Here is a 25,507-nt window from a genome sequence, read left to right as displayed (position 1 = left end):
CGCTCTGGTCCTTAAGGTGTAAAATGGCCTGGTCCTTAAGGGGTTAATGTATATACATAGGTATTATAAATGTATAGGACCTTAGCAGGTACTGTGATTATAATTATGGCTGTACTATTGTTCAAGGACCTTCCAGGGTCATGTCATTTACCCAGAGTTCACTGGGTTCAGGACTTACAGGTTTGCTGACCAATGAGCTTAGTCCAGCCCCTCATTATATAAAGGTGTGTAGCCACTAAATTCTCGCCCTCTTAGTTCCGGACTATCAAGCAAGCACAACTATCTCAGCACAAATCTCTATTCAACTAGGCCAAAGCCTGACAGAACCAGCAGCCACTAAACCATGAGTTACAGAGCTCAATCTATCAAATCCTGTGTGACTACTACCAGCTAAAATATTATAATTAGTAGCACAGTGGCCTGCATCAAAGCTCATTGCTTCAAAGTCCCAGCAAAACCTGTGAGGAACCTGCATTCTGATTACCTCTTAAGAGACTGTAATGTATAGAGACTGTTGCATAAAATCTTCAAGTAAAGTTCTTCAGTTTATTCATAAACTCTGCTGTGGACATTCCGTTATTTTCCCTGCCATTTCTGGGACGGTTGGAGGTAGGACCATTAACACTAAGGAAACCGCAACCTCGCGTCACGACAACTAAGGGTTAATACCACCAGACCCTGCACTTACATCACCGCAACACCCCAGACACCACAACTCTCCTGGTTCACCACACTTCCCCTGTAAGGCCCTACTCTCACATTATTAATTTCTTTCTTGGAAAGTGTTACTCGCCCTAAAAAGGACAGCCCCACACAGGAACCTCTCCCTATTTCCACCTGCAAACACTGCCATTTCCCAGGGTTTTTAGGTAGAAATAGGGAAAGGTTCCTGTGTGGGGCCACGAGTAACACTTTCCTCGAAAAGGTAACAACGTATTGTCCATTGTAGCAGGTGGGAGTAAAAACTTCCCCTGTAAGGCTCTACCCCCACCCTATTAATTCCCTTCTTGGCAAGTGTTACTCGCCCTAAAAAGGGCGGCCCCACACAGGAAACTCTCCCTATTTCCACCTAAAAACCCTGTGAAATGGCAGTGTTTGTAGGTGGAAATAAGGAGAGGTTCCTGTGTGGGGCCGCCCTTTTTAGGGTGAATAACACTTGCCAAGAAGGGAATTAATAATGCAAGTGTAGGGCCTTACAGGGGAAGTTTTTACCCCCACCGGTTACAAAGGACCATACGTTGTTCCCTTCCACCTTTTAGAGGTCTTTGCATCACATCAATACTTGGTGGTGTAGGAGGCACATGGTGTTTTTTTTTTTTTTTGCACACCTTTCCTTTCATTTGATTTAAAAAAAAAATTTGGGTACATATATTTTATCCTAAGAAAAGTTAAGTTTTACCTAATGCATATCCTCAATACTTGTGGTCTGATGCCAAGGAATGTCTGTAACTGGGGAGCAGCACCTTAAATATGTTTTGCACTATCCATATTTGTGAAGTGTTGGTCTGGCACCATGGTCAATCTACACTGATGCATCAGGCGTTGGTGGTTGGAAATCCTGGCTGATCCATGCCTGATTCATCTTCACAAAGGTCAGTTTCTCCACATTTTTAGTGGACAGACGATTTCTCCTTGGGGTTACTATGGACCCCGCTGCACTAAACACTCACTCTGATGGCACACTATTGGCCAGGCAGGACAGCTTTTCCAGGGCGAACTCTGCTAGTTGCGGCCACAAATCAAGTTTGGCTACCCAGAAGTCCAGCGGATCTTCAAGGTGTGTTGGCATGGTCATGTCAAGGTATGCCACCACCTGCTGGTTCAGGTCCTGCTCCAGGTCTACTTGCTCCTGAGGAGTTGCTTCACAATGCCGGTGGAGAAAGCTACTCATCAGCAACTGTAGACTCAGGCTGCTGCTGATGGAGCTGGGACTGCTCCTGACACCCCACCCCTCCCCAGCAGCCATGGCAGTGGAAGGTGAGCGCAGAGGGCCCCCCGAGTCAGACCAGCGAGAGGATGGACGATGGCACAGATAGGCATCGGCCAACTGACTACATAGAATGTCTCTGTAGTAGGTCAGTTTGTCCTCCCTCTCAGTGGGTTTTGTGCCGTTAGCGAGAGTCCAATAAGGTGGAGAGCCAGAAGTCATCCCGCTGCCGAATCGTGACAATTCAGCGGTCACTGCGCAAGCGAGCATGCTTCATGCCATTTGTGCAAGTGACTCGGACGGACTACCTGCCTCCATTTCCACTGCATACTGCCACAATGTGTCTGGGTCCTCTGTCTCGCCTTCCTAATAACCCTCTAGCTCCTAGAGCTGCTCCTGCTCCTCCTCTCCTGTCAGATGACTAGAAAAACCGACCATCTCGCGAAACCTGAACTTTGCTCCACTGTGCCACTTCTCTTCCTCCAGTTCAGCCCCCACAGGGCTCATGTGGCCGTGAAATATAGGCACCACGCCTTCAGTACCCCGATCAGCCATCGTTTCCAACACGTGTTGTAGTAAGTGAAGCAGTGGAATGACGTTCATCCCGTAATCCTGGCGACTGACTAATAATGTGGCTTCCTCAAAAGGCCTGAGCAAATGGCAGGTGTCACGTATGAGCTGCCACTGGTTCACATTGAAGTTACACAGGGGAGTCCCCCTATCCGCTTGCATCATCAAGAAATCGGTGATGGCTTTTCTCTGTTCGTATAGTCAGTCCAACATATGGAGGGTGGAATACCAACATGTGGAAACGTCACAAATCAGACTATGTTTTGGGGATACTGTTCTGACGCTGCAGCTCAAGGAGGGTGTGCTTTGCGGTGTACGAGTGGCTGAAGTGCATGCAAAGTTTGTTGGGATGTCTTCCAGATTGGGGGGGGAACACTTCAGGAACCGCTTGACAACCAGTTAGAACACGTGTGCCATGCAGGGCGCATGTCTCAGGCTTCCTTGTCGCAGCGTAGACAAGAAGTTCTTCCCCTTGTTGGTCACCATGGTTCCCATTTCAAGTTTTCGTGGAGTAAGCCATGATTTGATTTCTTGATGAATGAGTTTTACCAGTTCCTCCCCTGTGTGACTCTGTTCGCCAAGGCAAACCATGTGTAGAACAGCGTGACACCGCCATACCCTGCACACAGGGTATGCTGGAGGGGCACTGAGACTTATCCATGCAGTAGAGGCTAAGGACACAGTGGAGGATGAGGAGGCCAACACACTGTCACAGGACAAACAGCCTGAGAGCTTGGAGGCGTGACCTGTCCAATTTGCTGTTGTGGCTGTGCAGAAACCACATTTACCCATTAGGCCATAAAGGACATGTATTTTTCCTGACCATAGTTACAGCTCCACACATCGGTGTTGCATGCACTTTGGTACACACCGACAGGGTCAAGGACTGGCCCACCTTCTCTTCCACAAAATTGGGCAGGGCTGGTATTGCCTTCTTTGCAAAGAAATGACGGCTTGGGACTCTCCACCCTGGCTCAGCACAAGCCAACAGTTCTGAAAGGTGCAGAGTCCACCATTTGAAAAGGGAGGGACTGCAGCACCAGCAACTTGGACAGGAGCACATTCAGCTTCTGCGCCGTTGGACGACTGTTGTCTCTTGGACAGGGCTTGGCCGATGGATTGCTGGCGGAATGACTGACTCGAAGTAAGAGGAGCAGGAGCATCTGGAGCGATGTGGAAGCGGTGTGCCACTGGGTGATGCAACAGGCTGGCCACCACATCGGAGCCACGGTTCTCCCAGGCCGCTTTATGGTGACACTGCATATGTTGACGCAGGGCTGTGGTGCCAACATTGGGACCCTGGCCACGCTTCACCTTCTGCCGACACATCTTGATGAAAAACTGTCACACTGCCGAGTAGCTGATTTTCCCACCAACAGTCTGCACTGATTGACTGCTACTGCCACTGACTCCAGGAAACCCTGTTCCACTACCTACCAGGAAGGTAGGCTGCCGCGAAGCAGTTGGTCTACCCCTGGCACTTTTGGCTCCAGACTTTCCACTTCTGTCACCATGCTGACTGCCATGCCACCACCTTGCTGGTTCAGCTGCTGCCTCAAGGGCAACCTGCCACCCTCTTCTCCTGATGATGATGAAGCCCCTTCTGACCCGGCTCCCAAGTGCGATCAGCTTCATCATCCTCATCGATTTATGTCTGTATGTCACTGATGTCCTCCTCAGGTTCCTCAACAGTGTCAGCTTCAGGAGCCTGAACGCTTGCAACACCATCTTCCATGCCACTCTCCTCATCACTACTTGCCTGCCTAGCGTAGTAAGCAGCGGATGTCTCCTCCACTTCTTGGCTGGGAAATAGCTGCTGACTGTTCTCTATTAGCTTGTCCTCACTAAATAGTGGAGCTGAACCCACAGCATAAAATACTTCTTTAGGGCAGGGAACAGCATAGGAAAGAGGCAATGGGAGGACAGAGACGGTTCCCATGCCATGCCAACTGAGGGTTGTGTCTGAGGAACCCACCGACTGTTGACTGGGGGTGTCAGATGTCACTTGTGATGAAGTGGATGACCGTGTTAACCAATCGATGATGGCAGATGGGTTTCTGGTCAAGACCCAACCGCTAACTGATACCGGGAGCTCAGGCCTCTTGCTGCAACTCCTGCTGCTACTCGCCCCTAGCCTGTTGTGACCTCTACCTGATGAATTTAGGCCTCTGCCACTCCTCTGTGCATGTCCTAGCACTTCTCTGCCTGACATTCTTAGTGTGTATATGAGGGGAGTACAAAACACTCCACTATGCTTAAAACAGTATTTGTTTACAACACCAGCAGGTGTGTAATTTTGGCTGTCCTTTAACAGTATCTAGGCCCTTAAGACTTTAACAGGAACTACATGGTACACCACTTAGATGTACGTATGTGGTATGCACTTATGAGGGGAGGACAATTCGCTCCAGTATGCTTAAAACAGTATTTGTCTACAACACCAGCAGGTGTGTACTTTTGCTTGGTCTGTCATAGTATTTAAGCCCTTAAGACTTTAACAGGAACAAAATGGTACACCACTGGCTGGCTCCTATGAGTTTTTCAGTTGTTGTACACACCAGTGCAGCAGCACACAGTCTCTGTGTACCACACCTAAAATTGCACTCTTTCTCTTAATCTCATTACCTTCCCTATCAGTGCTTCTAGGCTGGATTTGGGCTTGAGGTGAATTGCTGCTGTAAAAAAAACTTTTCTGTGCAACACACTGCTCTCTGTCCCTCTCTGCAATAGAACGCTGATGTGACTGGGAGGTGAATCGCTGCTGTAAAAATGCTTTTCTGTGCAATACGCACTACTGTCTGTCCCTCTCTTTCTGTAATAGAACGCTGATGTGACTCTCCACAAGATGGCTGGCGATTTATATAGGGCTGTGACATCACAAGGCTGGCTGGCTGCTGATAGGCTGCATGCTGCATGTGATTCAGGGTCATCCCACCGACCCTTGTTCCCACCTTCCCAGGATTCCTTGCCCCATGCCCTCACATGTGGATTCACCATTTTAAATGCCCATCCCCTGGAGCCTGGACTGCACTAAATGGAGTTTTATGAAGCGATTCACGCGATCGAATTGCGGTGATATTCGCATTCATTACAAATCAAATTTTTCCCTAAATTCGTAACAAATTCGGATTCGTCTGATTCGATTCGCTCATCCCTAATAGGTATATTGTCTTTAAAGGGGTACTCTGGTGGAAAACTAGTTTATTTATTTATTTTTTAAATCAACTGGTGCCAGAAAGTTAAACAGATTTTTAAATGACTTCTATTAAAAAGTCTTTACCCTTCCAGTAGTTTTTAGCAGCTGTATGCTACAGAGGAAATTATTTTCTTTTTTAATTTCTTTTCTTGTCCACAGTGCTCTCTGCTGACACCTGATGCCCGTTTCAAGAACTGTCCAGAGCAGGAGAAAATCCCCATAGCAAACCTATGCTGCTCTGGACAGTTCCTGACACAGACAGAGGTGTCAGCAGAGAGCACTGTGGACAAGGCTAAAAATAAATAAAAAAGAATTTCCTCTGTAGCATACAGCTGCTAAAAAGTATTTGAAGGGTAAAGATTTTTTTAATAGAAGTCATTTACAAATCTGTTTCTGGCACCAGTTGATTTCAAAATACGTTTTCCACCGGAGTACCCCTTTAAGTACAATTAACAATATTAGACTAAATAAACACTATGTAGGAGATCCTTAAATAATAGAGGCAGAATAATCTCATCTCACCATTTTAGGCCTAATAAGTTCATATAACATAGTGGATTCATCTTGAAATGTCCTTTTAAGATGAACTCCTCCTTCTTTCATCCTTCTTCATCCAGACGTCCTCATGTGTTCTCCTTCAGGCTGGCTTGGCCCCGCCTCCTTCCTTCAGCTTTGAAGTCTTGAACTTATATACCAGTGGCTAACATCTGATTGGATGTTGAACACTTCCTTACAAGCCAAAGATTCTATTTAGGTTTGCTCATATAAGCATATAGTTATGGTATACAGTTATGGTCATGAAATATTTCTTAGCTTCAGCTATTCTATCTATAGGATTCAGCAAGCTCAACTTGTATATATTTAACTTGTTTCAAAAGGTCAGTTCAGCCATTTTGTATTTCTATACCCTTGTTCAATTACCTTGATCCACAGATTACAATGATATTGTATATTATGCATATTATTTTACATCAGAAAACTGAATTCTGATGAAATTAAAGCACTTCAATGGGATTCAATAGGATTTAGTAGCTCAATTCCACTAAATGGAAGACTCGTCTTATATATTTGCAGAATGTGGAAAGTAGCATTTCAGCCACGGAAATTCCGTTGTCTGAATGGGACTGCAGAATCCCATTGAAATCAATGAACTGAAAATTTGGGTGGAATTTCCGGTGAAATTCTTTTGTAGAAATCCGCATTGAAATTCTGCTGTGTGAACATACCCTTATACTGCGATGTTCAGACAGCCGGTCCATTGAATTTAATGGGCCAAATGTGATCAACTACTGACACATTCAGCCTATTCTCTAAACATATATGCTTATTTTAAGCATACTCATAACTGAGGCTCTTGTGCTTTTAAAAATTGAGCATACATTTGAAAAGGAGTAAATAGGGGACTCCATTCAGCCATAGAAGTGATTGGGGTCTGCTGTTCCTGTTAACAGTATACATCTGCATCCAGTTTTCAGGGGGTTACCGATGGATCCGATTAATGGGGCAGGAACGCAGAGTCATCATACCCTAAAACATGTGAAATAGATGAGAAAAGAATGGAGTCACTAGGTGACTTTGTTCAGGCCATTGATATGAATGACATCCGCCGCTCTCTGCCACAGTATACGTCAGCATCCCATTCTCAGCAGGAAGCACTAAATACATTATGTACCTAGCGGAATGTTTGCCTGGAAAATTTCTGGGTGGATATTCCAAAAACTGCAGGCAGCGGCACATAAGCCGGCGCTAGGACTTCTCGGAAATGTTCTGTCTCCATAAGGCTAAGTTTCTACTTGTTTTTATTTTGGGGGGGGATCGGCAAGAAAAACGCCAATTCTGCCGCATGGCGTTTTTTCGGCCAAAAAACGCTGCGGCCAGATGTTAGCTGTAAATCAATGAGAAATCTCAAAATTCTTTTTCCACTTGCCGTTTTTCAATTTGGCATTTTTTTTTTATCCCTTTTGTCATTTTTTTCACTCTTTTTTGGCGTTTTTCAGCTCCTGGGCGGTTTTGCAAAATTGCAGCATGTTGAGCCACTGACGTTTTTTCCCCTGAAATCATGGCGCTTTTTTTTTTATAGGAGGAAAAAAACGCCAAGAAAAACACCATGTGGGTTTTAACTTTGGCGTTTTTTCATGCGGTTTTATTCTCTTTTGGACTTAGCGATCCAAAAAAGTGATGGAGATACCTTTTTTAATAAAATTTCATAGGGTACCATTAAAAAAATGATTAGAAAAAATTATTGAAATTAAATTGATCTTTTTAGAACAAAATTTTTATAAATTTTTACACAGGGATCAATTTATGTGTGCGGGCAGGGCACAAAAAATATAGCCGACAATAATAAAAATCTAATGTGTGTGTGGTTTTCACTTTTTATTCTTAATTTTTTAGGTGGTACTACTACTCCCAGCATGGAACACATGATGGGAGTAGTAGTAGTACCTGTACTAATCGACAGATCGCCCCGGGTTCTGTTGGGATCCTTCTGTATAATTTATAGATGCTGCCGGCGGCTCTTCTATGGTCTCCTGTAGAGATGAGCGAACTTACAGCAAATTCGATTCGTCATGAACTTCTCGGCTCGGCAGTTAATGACTTATCATGCGTAAATTAGTTCAGCCTTCAGGTGCTCCGGTGGGCTGGAAAAGGTGGATACATTCCTAGGAAAGAGTCTCCTAGGACTGTATCCACCTTTTCCAGCCCACCAGAGCACCTGAAAGCTGAACTAATTTATGCAGGAAAATTCATCAACTGCCGAGCCGAGAAGTTCGTGACGAATCGAATTTACTGTAAGTTCGCTCATCTCTAGTCTCCTGCACTGCCGTATATATACACCTATTCATATTTCCTACAGAGAGCTGTGATTGGCCGATGGTTCCAGACAATCACAGCTCTCTGTGGGAAATATGAATAGGTGTATATATACGTCAGTGCAGGGGACCATAGAAGAGCGTTCGGCCGCATCTATACATTATACAGGAGGATCACAATGGGTGTTAGGAGTGATCTGCTGTGATCTTTCCTTAACTGCAGGTATTACAGCCCCCAACATGGAGCAGAGCGTGCTCCATGATGGGAGTAGTAGTACCTGCAGTTAAGGAAAGATCACAGCGGGTGCAATTCCTGACATCCGTTGTGATCGTCCTTTCTATTGCAGAGATGTGGAGCGGCTCTATACAGCGCTCACATCTCTGCACTATACTCCGACCAGTGAGATGAATAGAACATCACTCATTCATATTTCCCACTGAGAGCGCTGATATGGCTGCAACCATCCGGCCAATCACCACTCTGGGTGGAAGGAAAATATGAATGAATGATGTTCTATTCACATCATTGGCCGGAGTACAGAGCAGAGATGCGAACGCAGTATAGAGCCGCTCTGCATCTCTGCTATATTATGGACAATGGCATTGGGCGATATGTCTATAAGTACAGGTACTACTACTCCCATTATGAGACAGTCTGTTCCATGCTGGGAGTAGTAGTACTACCTGAAAAAATGTCAAAAAAGAGAGGGAAAAAAAAGTGAAACACTCACATACTTTATTAAAAATTAATTAACATTTTGTTATAAAAAATATATATTTCGTTAAACACATTTTTTTTCCATCAATACTGCATCCTTTTATTTATTTTAATTTTTTGGGGGGCCGAAAATGCAATTTCCACACAAATGGAAAAACACCAGAAAAAACGCCAGATGCAGGAAATTGCACTGGCGTTTTTTCAGGCGTTTTTTCAAACTAAAAAACGCAGGACCAAAAACCAAGTAGAAACTTAGCCTAAACAGCAACGCATTTCCAAGTGGATTCTGCAGAAAGAATTGAAATGTCAATTCTTTCTGCAGAGTCCGGAATCAGAATTTCCACGGCAGATGTTTCGGCAATGGAAATTCTGCCATGTGCGTAGTGCAAAAGAATTTCAGAGCGGAATTTTTCCACCAGATTCCGCTTGGAAATTCCGCCATGTGAACAAGGCCTTACATGAATGGGGCTAAACTTGCATAAACAAAACAGCTGGGCTTCGAAGTGTTCTCACTCCCATCTTGTGGCTCTGCTTGATGAGTTAATGTGTAACTCCTGCAGACAGAACATTTTCAACAGGTAAATGAGCAGCCTCACAAACAGACAGCTAGTCTGAGAGAAGGGGGCAGGTGAAATCATGTCCAAAATTGTGGAATGTGTCCCTAACTTCTCAGAAGGGAGAATCAAAGAGGTGAGCATGTTTATGGGGGATTTATTCATCTATTTACACAGCTTTTGTATGTACATTTGTCGAATTTGAAAAAATTTACTTTATATGTTTTTGCTTTTGCAGTGGTTACAATATTATTAGCAGCAGATTTAGCAATTTATGTTCAAACTCACTGTAGCCCAGACCACACTTTGAAACTTGTTTAAATCTATGCTATTTATAAAGAGCGTGCGCCATTTTGATTAATTTGGGGGGGGGGAGTACACGTGACGTACACACAGACAAATTAGGGTAAAATAACTTGATTTACATATTAATGATATTGTAGGTCCTTGCAATGTTATGCTTCAGCAATTTAACAGAAATCCAATCGATCTTCCTTCCCCCAACTTATTATTGTGACCGTTCCATCAATCCTGTTTGAAATGTCAATGTAGCATATCTGTGTGTGTGTCACTGTGGAGTTTGTAGGGAATTGCATACACATTTCTTATTTATGGAAAGTATTTTTTTTCCCTCCATTTTCCATTGAAACTACTACTTGAGCAAATTTAGTTATTATAAGGCTATGTTCACATACTGGAATGTCCACACATTAAGGTGGACCACACAGTTATGTGCCGTCTCATAGTTGGCTAGGCATTCTGTGCGATCTCCACATAAAGAATGAATGTGTTCATTCTTTGTCTGGACACGGAAAATTAAATTTTGCGCGCCAGAAACATCTCGCACGGAAATTCTGCCATGTGCACAGAGCAGCAGAATCAAATTCTGTGGTGAACATGGTATTATAGCCAGCACACCCTATTAAGGACACGTAGATTTATTTTTTATTTTTTTTGAACTATTTGGCATCTAGCACAACTACAGATGCAATGAATGGTTTTATATCCCATTCGTTAACCTCCATATAAAATGCAAGGAACAATGTGAACTGATAGCTGTGTATTGTCAGTGTTATTAATTTATAAAGGTCAATAAGAGTGTAGCCTGGTATCATTGTCATTCTGGATTCACTGTACTCCTCAGAAAATGTTTCCAAGGTGTATGACATTGATCACCTGGTCCTCCGAGTTGTCCCCAGAGTGACTGTTGACTTTCTCCCATCCTACAGGGGTGCTACCCCTAACCATGAGTATGCACTGCCTGGGTGTTACTCATGGAATTACAGCAACTACTCCAGAGTCGGGGTGCCCTGTGTCTGTGGGGGTCCTTGTGACCACAAAGTCACCACCTGCTACAGAATTGGTACAGCCAATCCTTGTTTTGCTCACTAAAACTTGAAATAAAACTGAATTGAAAAGAAATACTAGTTAGGCCCTATTTATACTGGGGGAGATTTTTCAAAACCTGTGTAGAGGTAGAGTGGTGCAGTTGCCCATGGCAACCAGATTGCTTCTTAAATTTTGCAGAGGCCTTGATAAAAATGAGAAGAAATCTGGTTGCCATGGGCAACTGGACAATTTTAATTTTTATTTATTTTTTTTTCTCTGCACAGGTCTTGATAGATCTCCAAACGAAAGAATTGAGGAGGTGCTCGGGTCGTCCGCAAGCTCTCTAATTGAAGACTGGTCATACAACGCCTGGCCAACGGGCCGTTTCACGTACCTGCGCTTAATCAATGACCTCTAACTTCCTCAACATGCCTCATCCTATTTATTTCTTAATACAATACTTAATTAACAATAACATTAAAAACCATATACTACTGCAATAAAACCAACTATAGAATGAGACTGAATAGCACTTTTATACACATTACAGGTAATTTCAGGTTGTAACACTCACTGGAATTTAATAATGATTTAATCCATGGGGAATACATCGCTCCATGTGTTCAAGCCCAGAGCACCTAACCTGTCTGTGCGTACAATAAACTGTTTCCTTCTGCAGTAATAATTGTCTGTCACCACCTCTTGTATTTTCTGTACATATAGGGGGAGATTTATTAAAACCCATCCAGAGAAAAAGTTGCTGAGTTGCCCATAGCAACCAATCAGATCACTTCTTTCATTTTTGAAAAGGCCTCTGGAAAATGAAAGAAACAATCTGACTGGTTGCTATGGGCAACTCAGCAACTTTTCCTCTGGACAGGATTTGAGAAATCTCCCCCATGATCCTAAAAACTTTCATTCTTCCTTATTATTATGTGCTACTTTCATGTGCTGTTGGCCAGGCGTTGTATGACCAGTTTTTTCAATAAGTGTTTGCGGAAGACCAGAGTGCCTTATCACTAATTTCTTTTGGATTTTGGATCTATGTTTTGGATGAGCATTGGGAGCACGTCCGCATTGAAGGGTGCGTGAGTAGGGACAGCAGTAACCACAGAAGTCAGTCCTTGAGTAGCAGTGCCGACACGAAGTGTCTTTTCTTATTTCAAGATTTTGATAAATCTCCCCCACTGTAGTACGTTAAAGGTATGTTGACGTATACTCCGGTGAACACCATTCATTTCAATGATCAGAACTGAGTCACTGAGTGACTGCCATATGGAGTGCTTCCCACTTGTATACATTAATTTGACGGGACACAATAGTGCGGCAGACTAAGCTGGATCAATATGCAAACACCTGGCTGAGGAGTGGCAGTGTGTCCTTCAGCACTCTTCCTAATAAATAGATGTGCACATTGCTATATGCTTTGAACACAGGTGGCACCATAGCGTGCCGTAACTCTTCCGGAATCTTTTAACAGCAAGTAAATGGCACCAGTCGGTGCTCCGGTGTCATACTCGAATGCCAACTGGAGTCAGTTCGGGGGTCAGCACTAGAGATGAGCAAACTTACAGTAAATTCGATTTGTCACAAACTTCTCGGCTCGGCAGTTGACTTTTCCTGCATAAATTCAGCTTTCAGGTGCTCCCGTGGGCTAGAAAAGGTGGATACAGTCGTAGGAGACTTTCCTAGGACTGTATCCACCTTTTCCAGCCCAGCGGAGCACCGGAAAGCTGAGAAGTTCGTGACGAATCTAATTTACTGTAAGTTTGCTCATCTCTAATCAGCACAAAAAAGGGAGATTGAGGTGAGGAACAAGTTAATTCATTTTGGGAAGCAGTCTTCTAATGTTATCAAATGTCCCCTTTTCCTAGACTATTGATGCACTGGCAGTAGCTATTTCTGAGACAGAAGGATGTCGATTATTAGATGTAGACCCTGGAGCATCCACCAACAGAACAGTGTACACCTTTGTGGGAACACCAGAGGCAGTTGTTGAAGGAGCGCTAAATGCGGCTCGTGTTGCTTTTAAGTTAATTGATATGAGTAAACATAAAGGTAAGTAACTGCTTGCACCAAAACAATGCCTATCCCAATGTTCCCTAGAACGGTGACTGGCCACACAGTTCTCTTCTCCCCATTGGTGCCAAACTGCTACTGCCTTCCAGTACTCGCCTGTCCTCTCTCTGACATAGAAGCTATGGGTGATCAGCCAAAAGAGGGGAATCGGTTACTTATGTGCCCTGTGCTGATATCTATGACCAATGCACAGATAAGGGAACAGCTCCATCAAATGACTGCACTCTTTCTTTTATTCTGTATTAGAAGAATGTAGCTTTCTGTTGACAGCCATGTATTTCTGTACAATTGATAACCTGGTGATTTCCTGGAGTCCAACAACACATTTTCCAGATGGGTTGTACCCAAAGTTTCATGCAGGAATAAGAAATCCAGATTTTTTATTTTATTTTTTGGAACAAGCAGAACTTTTTACTTAATGTTCTGTGCAGATCCAAACAAAATACAGTCTCTTTAGCCAGAGTTGGTCACTGTCTCTTTAACCCCTTAATGACACCGGACGTAAATGTATGTCCTGGTGCATAACGGCATGCATTGGAGCGATGCTTGGGTCATGCGCGGTATGTCCCGGCTGCTGATAGCAGCCATGGACCTGCCATTAACCCCTCAGATGCCGTGATCAATACAGATCACGGCATCTGCAGCATCGCAGTCACTAAAATGGATGATCAGATCGCCCGAAGCACTGCCGCGGCGATCCGATCATCCAGAACGGCAGACGGAGGTCCCCTCACCTGCCTCCGCTGCCTTCCACGGGTCTTCTGCTCTGGTCTGCGATCGAGCAGACCAGAGCAGAAGATGATCGATAACACTGATCAGTGCTATGCCCTATGCATAGCACTGAACAGTATCAGCAACCGAATGATTGCTATAAATAGTCTCCTAAGTCTAAAAATAAAAGTAAAAAACCACTCCCCCAATAAAAACTTAAATTGTCCCCTTTTCCCTATTTCACCCCAAATGTGTTAAAAAAAAATGTAATTTATATACAAATTTGGTATCGCCGCATGCATAAAAATCCAGACTATTAAAATAAAATGTTAAGGATACCGTACGGTGAACGCAAAAATAAAATGTAAAACGTCCAAAATAGCTTTTTTTTTTTTTTTTTTTTTTTTTTTTTTTATATTTTATTCCTAAAAAATTAGTGTTAAGTTTTATATAAGCAAATATGGTATCAATAAAAAGTACAGATCACGGCGCAAACAAATGAGCCCTTATACGTAAAAATAAGTTATAGGTAAGGGTATTACAAACGTACTAATTTGGTTAAAGTTTGCAAATCTTTTTATTTTAATTTTTTTTAAGCACAACAGTAATAATATGTTATGGGTATCATTTTAATCGTATTAACCCAAAGAATAAAGAACACATGTCATTTTTACCGTAAATTGTACAGTGTGAAAACATAAAAGTTAGGATTTTTTGAAGGCGAGGAGGAAAAAAGAAAATGTTAAAATATAATTTGTCTTGCCCAAATGGGCTGAGTCCTTAAGACACAGAGCTAATTTCTTCTATATTCAGCATCACTTTTGTCCTCAGGTTGTGTGTGGTATTATAACTTGGCTCTGGGGCTGTGTCATTTTTGGAAGAGCTAGAGATGTTCACTCTTCTCTGGCTAGAGACGACAGTTCTGACTAGACTGATCTACCCAGCAGGAGCAGAGACTCCTCACATTACTCTGGCACAATCCAGACTGCACTGGTTGAGGGACTTGGACTAGAAATTCCTTCCTCAGCTTTTCCAGACACTTCTACATAGCTAGAGTGTGTCATGTGACTAATGATTCACTCATCTGATACAGAGGTAATATTAATGTTTAACTCTTAAATGTCTGATTTCAGTTAAAAACAAACAGTGACCTCATGAAAACTCCCACAAAGTTTTAGGCTTTTAGAACAGAAATTCCTTAGCCACACGACAACATCACATACACTGCTCAAAAAATTAAGGGAACCCTAAGATAATACCTTCTAGATCTGAATGAATGAACTAATCGTATGAAATACTTTCGTCTTTACATGGTTGAATGTGCTGACAACAAAATCGCACACAAATTATCAATGGAAATCAAATTTATCAACCCATGGAGGTCTGGATATGGGGTCACACTCAAAATCAAAGTGGAAAACCACACTACAGGCTGATCCAACTTTGATGTAATGTCCTTAAAACAAGTCAAAATGAGGCTCAGTAGTGTGTGTGTGTGTGTGTGTGTGGTCTCCACGTGCCTGTATGACCTCCCTACAATGCCTGGGCATGCTCCTGCTGAGGTGGCGGATGGTCTCCTGAGGGATGTCCTCCCATACCTGGACTAAGGCATCCGCCAACTCCTGGACAGTCTGTGGTGCAACGTGGTGTTGGTGGATGGAGCGAGACATGATGTCCCAGATGTGCTCAATCGGATTCAGGTCTGAGGAACGGGCGGGCCAGTCCATAGCATCAAGGCCTTCATCTTGCAGGAACTGCTGACACACACTCCAGCCACATGAGGTCTAGCATTAGGAGGAACCCAGGGTCAACCGCTCCATCAAATGGTCTCACCAGGGGTCTGAGGATCTCATCTTGGTACCTAATCACAGTCAGGCCACCTCTGGAAAGCGCGTGGAGGGCTATGCCGCCCCACACATTACTGACCCATCGGCAAACCGGTCATGCTGGGGGATGTTGCAGGCAGCAGAACGTTCTCCTCAGCGTCTCCAGACTGTCACATGCTCAGTGTGAACCTGCTTTCATCTGTGAAGAGCACAGGGCGCCAGTGGCGAATTTGACAATCTTGGTGTTCCCTGGCAAATGCCAAAAATCCTGCACAGCGTTGGGCTGTAAGCACAACCCCCACCTGTGGATGTCGGGCCCTCATACCACCCTCATGGAGTCTGTTTCTGACTGTTCGAGTGGACACATGTATATTTGTGGCCTGCTGGAGGTCATTTTGCAGGGCTCTGGCAGTGCGCCTCCTGCTCCTCTTTGCGCAAAGGTGGAGGTAGCGGTCCTGCTGCTGGGTTGTTGTCTGCGTCTTCTGATGTACTGGCCTGGTGGCGCCTCCATGCTCTGGACATTACGCTGACACACGGCAAACCTTTTTGCCACAGCTCGTATTGATGTGCCATCCTGGATGAGTTTCACTACCTGAGCCACTTGAATGGGTTGTAGACTCCGTCTCATGCTACCACTAGAGTGAAGGCACCACCAGCATTCAAAGGGACCAAAACATCAGCCAGGAAGCATAGGAACTGAGAAGTGGTCTGCGGTCACTACCTGCAGAACCACTCTTTTATTCGGGGTGCTAATTGCCTATAATTTCCATCTGTTGTCTGTTCCATTTGCACAACAGCATGTGAAGTTGATTGTCAATCAGTGTTGCTTCCTGGGTGGACAGTGTGATTTCACAGAAGTGGGATTGACTTGTAGTTACATTGTGTTTGTGTTCCCATTTTTATTTTTTTGAGCAGTGTATTTGTAGCGGGGACATGAGTACTGGGACACTGCACAATCAGTACCCAGACAAGCACAGCCATGTCCCCAGGGCGGCACAAACTAAAATTTCCCTTTTTTAATATGAATCTTTCCTCTTTTGAGACAACCCTTTTGGTTGTCTCGTATTTATTTCTATACACACTGCATTTTGGGTTGATCACCAATATCACAAAACTCTGTTTTCAAATAGTTTTTGAACCATGACATGGCTACCTATTTGATCTGAGATTAAATAGGAAATTTCAACACTCCTGACATGTTCCTTTTTAGTAAATACTTTTATTCCCCAGCATCTCTTCGTAGACCAGTATGGTGTGTTTTTTTTTTTTTTTTTTTCCTCCTAGAAATCTATGAATAAATAGGCCAGATAGGTACATACCCCCAGCTGATATCACCCAATTGTCCAACAGTATCTAATCGGCACTGACAGTATTAGGCTATGATCACACGGCGGAATTCCGCAATTTCGCTCAAATTCAGTTCTGCGAAGCTTGCAGTGAAATTTTGCAGAATTCTGCTGTAATTTTAAAGGAGATATCCAGTGGTGAAAAACTTATCCCCTATCCTAAGGATGGGGGATAAGTTTCAGATCGCGGGGGGTCCAATCGCTGGGACCCCCCGCGATATCCTGTATGGGGCCCCAGTAGCCCGCGGGAAGCCCCCTCAATAAAACTGTTTGGTAAAGCTGGAGCGCTGCCTTCGGCAATCTCCGGCTCTGCCATAGGGATGTATTGAGGGGGCGGGTCGGCTGCCACTCGTTGCAGTGGTGAACGCGCTATCTGGCCAGCGAGCCGGGGCCCCCGTACATCCTTATCCTTAGGATAGGGGATACGTTTTCACCACTAGACTACCCCCTTTTCATGCCTATTTAGTTCAGACCTGATAAAGCAATCTTACTGTGAAACACGTTGCATCATGGGTGAATAAACCTGAGACCCCACAAATGTGTGTCCAGTGCCTTTTGAATCCCGTCATTAGGTTGGAGGTTTCTTTTGCATTTTTTATACCGAATTGGACGTGGAGCGGCTGCAGGCACCTAACACTATTGCTTTTATCCATGGTTACACTTGGCGGAGTGTAACTTTTTGTAGTAATTACCACTTCTACCTTTTTTATCCTGTTAGATAACGGTATCACACTACGGAGCGCTGTCTCTTGTTTTATTTATTTCAATGGGATTCTGTAGTCTCATGTAGACAGCAGAATTTTCATGGTGGGCACTCCGCGTACATTCCGGATTCCGCAAAAAATATTAGATCAGTCTCGTATTTTGCAGAATTCCATGGCGTCCTATTGAAGTTCTTAAGAAATCTGTTTTCTGGGAACACAGAAATTCCGTTAAGCAAACTTTGCTGAACGGAATTTCTGTGGAATTGCGGAAATTCTGCAGTGTAAACATACCCTTAAACTGTGTAAGAAGAATATCCTTGTTTGCAAAGAAGTCACACTCAGATGTCAACCTACTTTTAGGAGGAATAACCATAAAAACTAAATGCTAAGGGAAAGCTGCTCAATTGTTATTTCATACTAGTATTAAAACAAAAACGTCGGGGGAGCCTTTTTTATTTTATTTATTTATTTTTTTTTAAAACCTGCTATGGTAACTTTGCAACACCAAACATGTTGCTTTTTTCGGAAACTCCTCTATTTCCCAAACTTTTAAACCAATTAAATAGTAGGATAATTTATTTTGAAGCATGGTGCCTTTCAAATGATATGCCATTACAGTAATCAGGTATGTCAATACACATCTCTTTAGGGGAGCACCCTCGTATGGGTGCTCTGGATGTGTGCCCCTTTATTCCTGTCCGGAATGTGACCATGGCTGAATGTGTTTCCTGTGCAAAAAACTTTGCTGAAAAACTTGCAAGTGAACTGCATGTCCCAGGTGAGAAACAAATCTTTTATAATCTTACTTCTGATGAAACTAAGCTAAAGTATAGAATGCATAGAAAATACTCATTATTAAAATGATCCTTTTGTATATAGTGTATCATCATGGTTATGCCTGTAAAATGTACATCGTAATACTTCTAAACAAGATCTCTGGCTGGGTTCACACAGCAGAATTTCTGCATGGATTTATAGCAAAAAAACACTTCAATGGGAGTCTGCTGTCCCATTCACATGGCAGGATTTCTGCTGTAGAATTTCTGTTTGTAGGAATTCCATTTAAGTGAATTGGCTATAAATTCATGCAAAATTCAGTGTAGAAATTCTGGCGTGTGAACCTAGCCTAAGGGTGTGTTCTCATGTTAAGTTTTTGAAGCCAAAGCTAGAAAGAATCCTAAATGAAAGGGCAATATCTACTTACTACGTGGGGTTTCCTCATTAAGAGCAGAAGATATGCCTGATTGTGGTGCAATATAGTCTGTGACATGCGCCACTATATAGCTAATTTTTTTTTTTTTTTTTTTTTTTTTGGTGAGGGGACACTGTGCCTTACCAGATTACACTGTAAATCAATAATGTGTAAAGCATCACTGTTTATCAAAGTAAATATACAAAGAAGGCCCAGCACTCGCCAAGGTAGATGCAAGAATGTGAAGGCAGAGGAAGGCTATCCTGCCGAAACGCGTTCTGTCCACTTATGTGAATAAACTTCACATTCTTGCATCTACCTTGGTGAGTGCTGGGCCTTCTTTGTATATTTACAGCATCTTTGCCTCACGCACCACCACCATTGCGGAAGTGCCGACCACCTACATCTATATTGTTTATCAAAGTTGTCCTGGAAATTGCATCCAACCCATGGAATTTATGCCCGAGTGCCAAGGCCAGGAAATGTATTACCAAAGTCAGGGATGACTCTCACAGAAAAGAGGCAATCTAGGTAAAGTTTACAAATATATAATCTTTATTGAACAATAGGTTAAAAAAAAATACATATTTAAAATCACAAGAGGCATGATATGGTGGTCAGACACACACACACACTGAAAAGCAGGGTGAGACTGTCCAAAGTAATAATAGACTAAGGAGTTAATACAATATAATAAATAGCAGTGATTTACTCTGTATTTATAGTAAAATCTAATGACTAAACCGGATTAATGAATATATAAGTAATGGAGTTTACAGTAAAACAGATGGTATATCCAAAATCAAATAATAATAGAGGGGAGACTGAAAATAAAAGCAAAGCATGTATAATCAAACATACCAGTCATGCACCCTATAGAGGAACATCTCTGTTTTACTGTAACCTCCATTACTTATATATTCATTAATCCTGTTTAGCCATTCATCTGTGCGTTTGGAGGATTTTACTTTAAATACAGAGTAAATCACTGCTATTTATTTATATTGTATTAACTCCTTAGTCTATTACTTGGGACAGTCTCGCCCTGCTTTTCAGTGTTTGTGTCTGACCACCATATCCTGCCTCTCGTGATTTTAATATGTAATTTTTATTTTATTTTTTTACCTATTCAATAAAGATTATATATTTGTAAACTTTACCTAGATTGCCTCCTTTTCTGTTAGAGTAGTTACAAGTGGTCTAGGTTGCTATCCGTGCCTTTGTTTATTCATCCCTGACTTGGATCATCCCTTTAATTCATTCTATGCTTTATTTTTGGTAATCAAACACTGAAGAATAGCAGCTTTATTTGTAAATCCTCTTTAAAAACAGCATGTAACAACTTCACAACGTCTGACACATCTTGACGTGTTTCGAGCGCATTCGCTCTTTGTCAAAAGTATGTGAAATAAAATGAATAAAGCATCCCTGGCTTACACAAGTATAAAGTGGTCATCACCACTACTTCACACCTTTTGGACCAGCAAAAGTATGGGTAAAAATACTGTTTCCCACTCCAATTGGTATCTAGGCCTAGAGTCTTTCTGTGTGACCTTTAGTGATCAATAGAGCTCTGCGCAGGATAGGCTGAAGCCTCAAGTGATCACTAAATGGTCACTAAAAGCCGCAATGAAGACACGGGGCCCTAAATACAGACCTGAAGTGTTGAGTATTTTTGTGCACACTACACACTAATTTAGGGCTCAATAACAAGGCAATACATTTTATACCTGGCCAGTCAGGGAATCTTGAAGTAAATCACAAACAAAGTGGAATCGACAAAGTCCAAATATTTTGTGACATTCACTCAATCAGATGTGTTCCGAATAAATCTGCTTATCACTAGTTAAAGGCTATAGACACATGTTTGAAAAGGTGTCAGAAGGATTCCCTTCGATTCTCCACTCTGAGCTAGTGTTTTTTTTTTTTTTTTGTTTTTTTTACCATGCAAATCTAGGGGATTTTCAGTAGATCTCCTGATAATTTTACTCTCGAGTAAATACTTAGTGTGGTGGACAGGATATGGGAACAGGAGTGTAATTGTTGCTTTTCCTCTCGCATATGGGGTTGTGGGCGAAGATGGTATTAGCAAATACATTTTAGAAGTCCAGCACATAGGGAGATTAATTACGGTAAAACCTGTGCAGACCTTTTAAAAAAAAAAAATAATAATAATAATTTATAAGTAATGATTGGTTATGGGAAATGGCACTACTCTTCTTCTACACAGATTTTGATAAATCTTCCCCATAATGCACAGTTTTCACAAACTTTTTTTTTTTTTTTTTAATAAATTCCTCAGTTTAAGACTTATTTGCTGTCATTACATTTTGGTGTAATATATCAGTGTAGTTCTCAAACATTTTTTTTTTCTCTCTTCTTCTAGTGTATCTTTACGCAGAGGCCGCACGCACTGAAAGTAGAAGGACTCTGCCAGCTGTCAGAGCTGGAGAATATGAAGCTCTTTCCACCAAGGTAAACTAGGCTCCACAGTTCTAAATCTTAGACTCTGTTCCTGCAATGTATTTTTAAATTCTACATCAGAATGTGTTTAAAACTGTGTATAATGTAACATTTTGTTTCCAATGGGAAATACATGCTGTAGTAGTACAGATTTGTAATATGCCTGGATAAGGGAGATGTTTCCTTTTTGCATATATACAAGAAAAATATGTTGGAAGCCAGGACACAGTTTTGCCCATTTCAATGGTGGTCCGGGCCACTTGGCTGTGCCGAGGACTGTTAATGGCCCCAGGTACTTGAATGTGGTCGTACAGCCGTTCCCTGCACCGCTGAGTGGTCAGATGCTACTGTGACTCATTATGTTTTCTTGTTTTGTTTAGTTTTTTTTCTAATAATTGCATTAATGTACTCCTTGCCAGTTAAAGGGGTACTCCGCTGGAAAACTTTGCTCCACGGGAAGTTCTCTTCTTTTTGAACTTCCTTTGTCTGACCACAGTGCTCTCTGCTGACACCTCTGTCCATTTTAGGAACTGTTCAGAGTAGGAGCAAATCTCCATAGCATACCTCTCCTGCTCTGGACAGTTCCTGACATGGACAGAGGTGTCAGCAGAGAGCACTGTGGTCAGAAAGAAAATAAATTCATAATACATGGAAAAGAACATGCGTTTACGGGTCAAATTACTTTATTAATACAAAAAAATTTCATGAAAAACACAGAACTGTCAAAAGCAAGTAAAAGGATGTGGCGGTCCAAGAGAAATGTTCAGGAGGAAAAGTCCGAGGCGGATGAAGCAATAGTGAAAAATGTTGGGTTTGGTATGCTATCCTTCCATTTAGGTTTACTTGCACACTGTTGTTTTGTTACTGCATCTGATAGCATTTACTTTTGCTGATACACCTTGCATGTACCTGGTGCTAAGTTAGCATTGGGTCATCCTTTAACCCTTGGATTTTCGTGTGTGTGTGTGAAAAAACTGGAAGGATTTAAGATTTTTAAATAGAAGTAACTTACAAATCTGTTATTTAACTTTCTGGCACCAGTTGATTTAAAAAAAAAAAAAAAATAAAAAAAAAAATTTACACCGGAGTACCTCGATAAGATTGGGGATTGGGATTGGGGATGAAGATTGGGGAGTCCAAATAAAAATAATAATAATAATAATAATAATGGTTTGCAGCAGAGTACCCCTTTTAAAGTGAATTTGTCACGTCTTTTAGCTTTGTTAAACTAGTTATGCATTCCAGTAGGTGTTAACAACCTTATGCAAGGCATGCTTGCACCAGGCCGGCAACGTATCTCTGCTGGCGTCACGCCTGCACATCCTGTTGTGTTGTACCATGTGGCTCGCCTATCAACGGTGATCCTGTGTAGTTAACCAGTGGATGCGCAGTTATTGTGTACTATGGTGCAAATGCGTTGAGTATGCCAGTGATTCTAATTCTCTCTGGCTCCCTTCAGAAACATTGACAGACTCGTCAGACATGCGCTATAATACACATTGGCCCTCATTTACTATTGCAAACCCAACATGGTTTGTTGGGTTATACGCCAGTTCCTGGTGCATTTTGCCAGATTTTGTGCCAGAATTTACCCGACTAATTATCCATTTTACTGAGAGAACCCAAAAAAGAGGCGTGGCCGACGGTGAAAAGGGAGCGTGGTCACAAAAGGGGTGTGTTCCCGACATTTTCACAAAAGCCCAACATATTTACTAAGGTTTCCACAGAAAATCTAGTGGCTTTCAGTTGAAGAAAACTCTACAGATTAGCATGTTTAATAAAAATAAAAAATAAAAAAATAAAATGTAGGGAAACCTACTGTGGAAAAAATTGTAGAGAATTAAAACCCACAAAGAAACCTACACTCCACTCTTAATAAATCAGGGCCATTGACAGTGCATGCACTTGCTAACCACACAGGACTGGCCCTGGCCAGTAAAGCAAGTCTTCTAAGCTGTCTACTGCCACAGAAAGCCAATCCATGAAGGTCCTTTACAGCAGAGTATTCATTTTGGAGGCTCTTTCCAAGTTTTATCCTAAAAGAGCTAGTAGAAATAACCCAGTCATGATCGCCCTTAGACTTGCATCAAATCTAAAGGGGAATACTAACTCCTCTCATGTTAAATGTGTGAAAAAACATCTTCTGTGCCTTCTAAACATTTGTATACTGTATCGCTTGGGCACAGAGAAACTACTTCAGTAAAGCTACTGTTTACTTGTTAAAAATGAAAGAAGCAATCTGATTGGTTGCGATGGGCAATTGGTCGACTTTTTCTCTGCACAGGTTTTGATAAATCTGCCCCTATATACCCACAGGAGTGCCCTAGGCTCATAGACCCAGGCTCATTCCCAGGAAGGTGCCCAGGGTCCAGCCGTTGTCCTCAAGCTACTGTTACACCTATATCTCTACCCAGAAAACTAAATCTACCAACTGGCCTCTATAACATCTGCTGCCTTTTCAGTATGCAATGCAGAATATTATTGTATAGAAATGTACAAGGTAATGCCCACCAAGAAAGAGTTTAAAGAGTAGTACTAGTCATTTCCCTTCCCCCCCCCCCCCCCCCCGCAAAAAAACACCACACTCTCACACTCTCGCACTCTCACACACACTAGTGTTTCATGTCAAGTTTAACTTTTTATTTTATTTTTTTTTTTTTTTAAGTTACAAAATCCAGAATGGAAACCAGATTTCGGAGAACCAGTTTTTGTTCCAAACTGGGGGGCAACTGTGACAGGAGCTCGGAAATTTCTCATAGCATACAATATCAATCTTTTGACTACTAAAGAACTAGCTCATCGCATTGCACTTAACATCAGAGAAGGTGGTCGCGGGAAAGATCAGGTGAGCGGGAAATGGCTAGGATGAAATGAAGAATTTTGAGATTTCCATGCCCATCTCAGAAAAGACATTTGGGGGGTTAGGAATTTAAATGCATGGCTTAAAGGAAAACTGTCACTAAACTCCCCCCGCACTAACCAGAGGTACTGGCTGGTAGTGCAGTGGACGCTGATCAATATGCTGCCTACTATGCCCGGATCTGTCCAGCCGTTCGCCCGTTATCTAAATTATTCCTGATATGCAAATGATCTTCTAACTAACATGGGCGGGGATACAGGCCTTCATCTGGCACTGTGACATAAGCGTCTCTCATACGCAGAACTGCGCGGCTTATGAATATTCATCCCCCTCCCGGCGCCTCTCTGCTCTATACCGGACTCCACTGCGCATGTGCCGCTTCCTGTGTACACCCAGAAGTGGCCTCAATGCAGTGGAGCCCTGTACAGAGCGGGGAGGAGAAGTAGAGGCGCCGGGAGGGGATGAATATTCATTAGCCAGGTGGTGCTACGGCCGAGCGGTGCTGACGTCACAGTGCCAGATGAAGGCATGTAACCCCGCCCATGCCAGTTGGAAGGTCATTTGCATATCAGGAATAATGAAGATAACGGGTGGCCGGATCATCAATCAGCGTACCCCGCACTAGTTAGTGTGGGGGGAGTTTAGTGACAGTTTTCCTTTTAAGTCTTTGTGTTAGGAAGAAGGGTTTTGGTTTTTAGAGCACTGTGCTTTTATAGGGGTACAAACTGTTATCTGCAGATAATTTGCACCTGAATGTAAGGGGAGTCCGCTGTGATTTCGAATTTCACATTTGTGTCCACAGAAAGACTGGACATGTCAATTCTTTCTGCTGACTCTGTATGGAATGCATAGCCATCTATGAGACAGTGCATTCCTGTAGGGTCCTAGTGCCAGCATGTCATGGCAGCTCCCATAGTCTGCAGAATGTCCACATGGAGATTTAGATCAATATAGATGGAGAAATTCTATTATGGAAAAAGTAAATTCAAAAGTCTTGTCTTTGCGAATTATTTCAGCCTGGACGACTAAAAAAGGTGCAAGCAATTGGCTGGTATCTGCAGGAAGAGAATCTGGCACAAGTATCTGCAAACTTGTTGGATTATGAAATTAGCCCTCTTCACATGGTGTATGAAGAAACACAAAAAGATGCCAAGGTGCTTGATGTGAATTTTGTGCCCACAGGCCGTGTAGGTTGATTTGGTTTAACTAAACAGTTTTT

The 25,507-nt window shown here is 42.6% G+C and overlaps 2 protein-coding genes across 7 annotated transcripts in view; one reads left to right on the top strand and one right to left on the bottom strand.

The window, feature by feature from the left end:
- The window catches only part of LOC130284079 (anterior gradient protein 2-like), a 104,732-nt gene extending 92,914 nt beyond the window's left edge, over positions 1 to 11,818 (bottom strand). Inside the window, exon 1 of the mRNA XM_056534055.1 lies at positions 11,682 to 11,818. Coding sequence (XP_056390030.1) covers positions 11,682 to 11,718 — 37 coding nt within the window. The 5' untranslated portion in view covers positions 11,719 to 11,818. The remainder of the gene's footprint in view (positions 1 to 11,681) is intronic.
- The window catches only part of FTCD (formimidoyltransferase cyclodeaminase), a 31,117-nt gene continuing 12,061 nt past the window's right edge, over positions 6,452 to 25,507 (top strand). The window contains exons 1-6 of one of the 6 annotated variants that reach the window (XM_056534048.1): positions 6,452 to 6,571; positions 12,982 to 13,165; positions 18,423 to 18,551; positions 21,352 to 21,440; positions 24,094 to 24,273; positions 25,305 to 25,442. In XM_056534048.1, coding sequence (XP_056390023.1) covers positions 6,485 to 6,571; positions 12,982 to 13,165; positions 18,423 to 18,551; positions 21,352 to 21,440; positions 24,094 to 24,273; positions 25,305 to 25,442 — 807 coding nt within the window. In that variant the 5' untranslated portion in view covers positions 6,452 to 6,484. Of the gene's footprint in view, positions 6,572 to 9,785; positions 9,915 to 11,072; positions 11,142 to 11,963; positions 12,311 to 12,895; positions 12,915 to 12,981; positions 13,166 to 18,422; positions 18,552 to 21,351; positions 21,441 to 24,093; positions 24,274 to 25,304; positions 25,443 to 25,507 lie in introns of those variants that run through there. The other 5 variants (XM_056534049.1, XM_056534052.1, XM_056534051.1 and 2 more) reach the window with 5 other exon arrangements.

This window comes from Hyla sarda, chromosome 8 (genome assembly GCF_029499605.1).
Source record: "Hyla sarda isolate aHylSar1 chromosome 8, aHylSar1.hap1, whole genome shotgun sequence".
Classification (NCBI taxonomy): Eukaryota; Metazoa; Chordata; class Amphibia; order Anura; family Hylidae; genus Hyla; species Hyla sarda.
The sequence above is the reverse complement of the archived record's forward strand: the minus strand, read 5'-3'. Positions and strand labels throughout refer to the sequence as shown.